This window comes from Sceloporus undulatus, chromosome 2, assembly GCF_019175285.1.
Source record: "Sceloporus undulatus isolate JIND9_A2432 ecotype Alabama chromosome 2, SceUnd_v1.1, whole genome shotgun sequence".
In the NCBI taxonomy this organism is placed as follows: Eukaryota; Metazoa; Chordata; class Lepidosauria; order Squamata; family Phrynosomatidae; genus Sceloporus; species Sceloporus undulatus.
This window is the reverse complement of record NC_056523.1, coordinates 287,833,097-287,840,744: the sequence shown is the minus strand read 5'-3', so window position 1 is coordinate 287,840,744 and position 7,648 is coordinate 287,833,097. Positions and strand designations below refer to the sequence as shown.

Here is a 7,648-nt window from a genome sequence, read left to right as displayed (position 1 = left end):
ATCTTTAAAGTATAGTTATAGTTATAAGATTTCATTACACTGCCCAAGTACTAAATGTCTGAAGGTTTCTGCGGTACTTCTTATTTGAGCTAAGAAGGTGAAAACAGAAGGTAGTGTCTTCCTCTAACTAGGAAGATGTGGAACACAAAGGCATCACAACTGTAAAAAGGATGTTCAGAATCACATTACTTGATCGGCAATAGAATACCGTCTTGTCACACATTCTAGCACACATTTTACCACATAGCTTACACAAAGCTTGGAAAAGTTATGTGGCTATAGAAGCAACAAAGCCTCCTTGAGCCACCTTAAAGACTAACAAATATATGACACACATTTTCATAAACAGCTGCCAGTTTCTTCAGATTCATGGAGATGGGGCGGGGGAGGACAGGGCGTTGGACCACAGCTTCCAGAATTCTCCAATCAGCATAGACCTGACTTTGCTTTGGATCCATTCAAAACTTGATATCCGTTTTCCAAAACTTTGGATGGCTCCCTGTGAACTATAATGGGGAATCATCCTCTACCAATCTCCCATTTTTATTCATAGCTTATTTAAGTATATATACATATTGAATAAACCTGAGTGCATTGTTTTAGACATGACCGCTAACAGACTTGCCAGCCATCATTTGATGAAGTGATTTTATCTTGCAAATATTTGTTTACAATAGGTGATTTCATAGGGTACGGTGGATTGTATCTAACCTGGCTAATCATTCCCAACAAAAGTAACATAAACACATGTGTATGCTTTCTTTTTAGAAGCATGATATGAACTGGCACACATAACAAAATACTGTTGACTTTCATGTGGAGCATTGCCCATTTCTGAATCTGAAAGTTGATTGAATGCTTACAGATATATGTGACAATGATTGCTGAACCTACGCAAATTATAGCATTGTTCTTCCAAAGAACACTAACTCTTGCACCACCATCACTAAGATGCTATTATCACACCTGCTGATTATTATGGGGAAAGCTGTTACCCGCCGCATTACTGACGTAAGACTCCTGCAAATGCCAGATTGAATTACCTATGAATGTTTTATATTTTAAATCATCCCATGATGTCTCACCACGGCCTTTGTCATTATGTTGGGTGACATCACAGCCTTCTTACTGAGAAAGATATCATTTAAATTTCCAAGGAGGGAGCTCAACATGCACATTGTCATTGTCAAGGAGCTGGGGATGGGGAAAAGGATCTATCCAGGCACTCTTTTATATGTAGCAAATTACTGTTTTACATCCAGTTCTTGCCAGACAGAAGAGGAGGAGAGAAGGAGCTGGGAAGCCATTTTGAGTGGTGACTGAATTTTTTAAAAAACTTTGGGAGAGTGTGCTTGTTTCTGAGGGGGTCTATGCTGATTGGAGTCTCTGAATGTTACTCACAGATTCAGTTTTACAGGACTGTTCTCTTAGTATTTCAAATATGTTCTTATATGTGAATTTGTAAGTCTCTTGCTTATTGATGATTGTGAGCAGAGAATTAGAAATTACTCAGGTCCTGGATTAATTAAAGCAAAGTACAAATGTTATCAGTACTTGGTGCCAGAATGAGTGTTAATGTTGGATTCTGGGAACATTATTTTGTCAACTAAAACTCTCAAAACCATCTCAGCCTGGGGAATTCTGGAAAATGTAGTCCAAAATTGAATTTTGCCAAGCTCTGGCTGGTACATATAGTATTTCAAGTGTGTGTCCTGGTGGTGCAGTGGTTAAATGCCAGTACTGCAGCCATTTACAGCCATAAGGTTGTGAGTTCAATCCCAGGCAGGGCTCCAAGGTCACCTCAGCCTTGCATCCCTCCATAGTTTGTTAAAATGAGTACCCAGCTTGTTTGGGGGCAATTGGCTTACACATTGAAAACCACTTAGGGAGTTCTTACATGCACTATAAGTGGTATAGAAATGAACTTGCTATTGCTATTGCTACATATAAATCCACACTTACAACACTGTTTGGAACTGTCTCCAGAAGCAACTCAGACATGCCCCTGGGATATCACACAGGATAAAAATGTCCAAACCAGTATGTCGTGGTTTGAATGCTGGACTAAGAATCTTGGACACCAGAGTTCAAATCCTCATTCAGCCATGGAAACCCACTGGAAGAACTTGGACAAGTCACACACTCTCAGACAACTAAGAGGACGGTAATGGTAAAATGCCCTCCAAACAAATCCAGTGAAGAAAACCCAGTCATAGGTCACCATAAATCAGAAATTATTTGAAAGCACACTACTACTACTACTACTCTTGCATCATGTGCATCTCTAAGGGCACAAATCCTTAATCTCTATAGCAATTTTATATTCCTATTATTACTATCCATCCCAAGTGATCCTTTAGACCCTTTAAGATTAATTTAGACCCTCTGATAACATTTAGATACCTCCAGCTGTTTAAAAATGTTAATCTGGTAATGACAGTTAGTGGTACAAGCACTGATATCCCTCCAAATCTCTAATGTACCTAGCCAAATTTTAATAAATCCATTGCCAAGGCTCTAGCATAGCCATTTATAAACCCCATACAACCTGATATATGTGCTGGATGTGAAGAACTTACAACCATACAAACCTGAATGTCTGAATACAATAATCTCCATTTCTCTAGAAATATTCAAACAATAAAAAGTCTACACAAATAAAGGGACTTGTAGCAATTATTTTATTAACAATAAATGCAGGATTTAAAGACAATGAATCATTACTGAAAAACATCCAGATACACGAATTGTACATTGTTTGTTACAAAAGTACATAGATAATATGTTTCAAGTGCTTTTAAGTCATCAGAATTCTTTCATCATTGACCCATTCTCACATTCTGGACTCCAGTCAGTTTAGCCATACTTGCCACCTATCTCACACTTAATATTCCCACTTATCTCAATGATAAAATATTTATATGCATCTCTGTATTCTACAAGATATGAGAATTATTATTATGATAGTGTCAGAAGGTGTCGCTATCAAAGGCAAAAGTGGGAATTGTGAGGCCCTCCAAATTTTAATGAGCTAAAACTCCCAGAATTCCTCAGCATTGGCTATACTGTCTAGAGATGTTGGGAGTTGCAGTTCAACAACAACTGGAGAGTTGCACAATTCCCAACCCTTCTCTCAGGGATTTTACATGCTGTGTGTTGGGTGCTTTAATGAGTATACCAGAAGTATGGCAAGCAGTAGCAAAAAACTGCTTATATTTCACAGAATTTTTTTAGTGCTGTGGCTCTTCATGGTGCCATGTGAACTACTTGACATTTCTGACATTTGGCCAGATTCTTCGCAGTGCTCTGCCAAGGCTTAACACAGGGATCAGTATCCTGGACAAGTTGTTTGCATTGATTAGCTGCACTGAATGAGTGCATTGGTTCTCCAACACAACACCTTCTGGACAACTTCCAAAGATGCATCCATTAGAGTGCTTTCCCACCCTACTAAAACTGTTGGATAAATCCAAAACCAAAATAATATAATTATCACAGTAGAACTGCAACAGTCAAATGAGACAATTAAGAAAGTAGAAGAAGATCAGTAGCAACATTATCCTCTCTTCTTTTTTCTGATTCCCAGGAAGCTTAATTTGGCTCTGTTTGAAAAAACAGCAACCCTACTTCCAATTACTTCAGCTTTTTGAAAACCTTCTCTAGATCAACCCACCATGATGCCAGCATAAAACTGCTTTCACATCACATGCATCAGTAGCCAAGAAGCAGACATTAAAGCAGAGCATATATTGATGAGAAGGCGTGGATGATCCACCCAGATGCACTCCTTGAACTTTAGTCACTATTCAGTCACCACCTGGACAAATGTTTGTCATGTTGTTATTAACTATATATCATTGCCTTTTTAAATGGGAACACCAGGGGCCGGTCCATTGTGCGTCCTGTCAAGAAAAGCTATTGATTCTAGACACTGGCTGCTCAAAGAGAGACATGAGATACTGTGAAAGTTCTAGAAAACTGAGACGAAAGAACTGGCAGAAGGATATTCTGAAACTGTGCTATTGTTGACTTACATTACATTACATGTTTTTCACTGGTGAGAAACAAACATTGTTAATGTGAGGGGTGTCAAAAACTGTGTCCTATCTATTGTTAATATGCTGTACCTTTCCATTTCTTTTCTCTTTTGACTCATTGACTGTGGAGAAGGCAGATGAATTAGGGTATGCTGTCTCAATCTAATTTTCATGATGACCTTCCACATACAAAAATACAATTTTCAAAATATCAGTTCAGCATCTTTACACAAGATATGTATGAACTGGAATGGAGAGGGACAGAGGGAAAGAAGAAAACTCACATGGCAAGATGGAACCAAAAACGGTGGAACCAAAGATATCAGACATACAAAAAGCAACAGTTACATTTTATAACTGTTTTCCTTCCCCTATTTTTACCCCTTTCTTTGCTTGTTGTGGAGACCACTCTTCACCACACCTACGCACCTTGGTGTCACAGGTAAAACTCTTCAGGCAAAACAACTGGGTCTGTCTCCTCCAATGGTAGCTAGAGGGGTATTTCCTTACAAACACTTCAAGAGAAAAGTGTTACAAGAGGTTCCTCTGGGGCAGTCACAGAGCTTTCCAATCCTGGCTCCTTTTCTCACTGCACACTGCTCTCCGGCATCACACTATTAACAGCAGAAACCAACAGTTAGAGCAGATTGGTTAAAAGGACACACAAAACTTTTGCAACATTACAGTTTCAGCAGAGACTATTAGATGTTTACATTACAAAAATGTAACAGAAGATTGAACAAAAAAAAAGATAGGAAATCAAAATTTGACTTTCTGTGATAATATTGGAGATTTCCTAAAGAACCACATTTAAAAATGTAATACATCTTTAGCTCTTATCAAGAAATTCACACCAGCATACTTCCTAAGAACAATTGGTTTAGAGTGGAAATGTGCAATGTCTAAATTTAATCAACTATCTTCTTGATCAAGAGACAGCTCTTGTTGCTAAAATGTATTTATAGACCAAAAACTCAAACTATGCCAGTTAGAAAGTTCACTCCAATATCTCCATTGTACTCCACACTTGGAAATGTAAATATAAATAACATATATAAGCTTGAGCAGCTTTCCCCCCACCCACACTCTCCTCAGCCCAATATTTAAGGCAAAGAAAATATCTAATTCTTAGTTCTCCATTGGATTCAAAAGGGACGTTCTTATTTGAATGAAAAGAACATTTTTTTCAAGGTGTTCTGCGATCTGTTTCAATTTATATCATAGAAGACAACAAACTACACAAAGAGCAATAAAACTGAAAAACCATGTACATTAACTTGGGAGGAATTAAATCCCATTGAACTCAGCTGGATTTCCTTCAGAGTGCAGGTTTACAGCACAGTGCTAGGCAATGGGAAAAGGTGCCTGTTATGGAGTCTCCTTCTTTGGAGGTTTTAAAACTGCTGATGGATGGTGGTGGTGATGATGACGATGATGATGGCTTAAGCATTGGACTAGAGCTCTGGAGACCTGGGCTCAAGTCCCAGCTTGGCCATGAAACCCACTGGGTGGCCTTGAGCAAGTCACACTCTCTCAGCCTCAGAGGGTGGCCATGGCAAACCCTCTCTGAACAGATCTTGGCGAGAAACCCGTGAGAGGGTCGCCCTAAGTTGGAAAGGACTTGAAGGCACACAACAGCAACATTTCATAGGCAGGGTCTAGCAAAATCCCCTCTGAGGAATCCTTCTCCTTAGAAAACCCTATGAAATTCACGTCGGGGGGGGGGAATAAGCCACTCACCAGCGGGACCTGGCTATACTTCTTCTCATAAAGCGGGAGCCGCTTGCTTTTGAGCTTCTCCAGCACTTCTTGGAGCGCCTCGATCTGCGGAGACCAAAGACACAAAGCAACTTCCATCAATGGATGGCTGGGGCAGAAGCCATCAGAGACTCAGCCTGCTGTCAGTCTGGCAAACGCAGGAGGCAAGGGATCTGGAAGAGAGTGCATAGATGCCCTCACCCCCAAGGAGGACAAGGCACCCCAAAGGGGGGGGGGGCTCTGGATACCAGGAATTGGGGAGCTCTGGGCTGAGCTCCCTTCTCCCTCCAAGGCTTCCTGCACCAGCTCTTCGGTGGATTTGCAACCTCTCCCTGAGCTTGCCTTTTTGGGGAAAGTTTTCCTGACCCTTCTGTGCTGGCCAAATGGCCGTAATAAAGTTATTATTTATTATTATTTATCCTGACCCTTCTTCCCCTCCAGTCATCCCTAAACTCTGCTTCTCCAGCCCCCTTCTCCAATAGTCTTCTGGGATTCTGGAGTCCAAAACATCTGGGAAGACAGAGTTTGCGAATCACTGCTTCAAGCCACACGAGGAAAACCATTGGCTGCCCTTGGGCAAGTCACACTCTCTCAGCCTCAGTGGAAAGCAAGGGCAAACCTCCCTGTGAACCAACCTGGCCAAGAAAACCCCAGAATAGGGCTGCCCTAAGTCGGAAAGGACTTGAAGGCACACAACAATAACAACAACAACAAAAAAAACAAGCACAATAAAGCTCTAGACTGCTTTGGTTCCCAAACTGTGCCTTTTACGGGATTTTGGACATCGGCTCCCACAATCCCAGAGTATTGGCCAACATGGCTGAGGCTTCTGGGAGATGAAGTCCAAGATCTCTTAAAGGGCACAATTTGGAGACCAAAGACTGAAGTCCAAGATCTCTTAAAGGGCATAATTTGGGGACCACTGCTCTAGAGAGATCTTGTAGCCCCTTTGAGACTTGATTTAAAAAAAGAAGAAGTTGGCAGCATGAACTAGAGTGAAGCCTACTTCCTCAGATGCATTTGGTGGTGTGGAAAGCCAGGGACATCCCCCTAGTCAACATCCCAGGCGATGCCATCCCCATCCCATATGCCATGCCATGCCAGGCTGGGTTTCCCTACCAGCTCCTTCTCTCGGGAGGTGTCCTCCATGGTGGAGTAGAGGTCCACCGCTCTGGGCTGGAGCTCCTGGGTCTCCTCCTGGCCCCGGGCGACCCCCGCCAGCAGCACCGAGGCAGCCGCCAGGAAAGCCAGCCAAGCCAGGGAGCTCTCCATTGTGCTGAAATGCAAGTCTCGCCGCCCGCAGTTGCCTTTATAGAGCTGGGCTGGGCTCACCTGGGTTGCCAAAGGCGCGCCTCTTCAATCCAGGGCGGGGGGCTGGCCATTGTTCTCCATTGACTTCAGGGGCAGGGAAGGAACCAAGGAAAGGGACAAGGCTAGGGAGGGGGAAAGAAGATCAGGGGGAGGAGGACAAGGGAGCTGGGAAAGTAATATCTTGACTCACAAGCAGCTGTAAGCAGAGGCTTGAATCATAGAATCATAGGAGTTTATCACACAGGAGTAAATGTGGAGTTTAAACACAGATTAACCCATGAAAATCATGCAATTGGCATTAAAATGCTATTAAAATGGAATTAACACAAGAGCCATTATAGCAATGATCCAAAACAATAGGGAGAGAGTAGCAAAGTGTCACAACACTATGTATCCCAAAGTACATGTACTAAAAACTAATGAAGCCACTGGAAAAACTTTTATGTATCAAAATAAATTAATATGTGTTAACACTGACAACTAATGATAGACAGTGGAATATTTAAGTCACCATACCTATAGCTACCAGTGAGATTGCTAAT

The 7,648-nt window shown here is 41.7% G+C and overlaps 1 protein-coding gene across 1 annotated transcript; it reads right to left on the bottom strand.

The window, feature by feature from the left end:
* Positions 1-2,702: 2,702 nt before the first annotated feature.
* CARTPT (CART prepropeptide) lies at positions 2,703-7,092 on the bottom strand. Its single transcript, XM_042453339.1, has 3 exons — positions 6,915-7,092; positions 5,778-5,861; positions 2,703-4,651 (listed from the first exon to the last, which is right to left on the bottom strand). Exons 1-3 carry the CDS (start codon positions 7,065-7,067, stop codon positions 4,544-4,546), a joined length of 345 nt encoding a protein of 114 aa, XP_042309273.1. The 5' UTR covers positions 7,068-7,092; the 3' UTR covers positions 2,703-4,543.
* Positions 7,093-7,648: the final 556 nt, after the last annotated feature.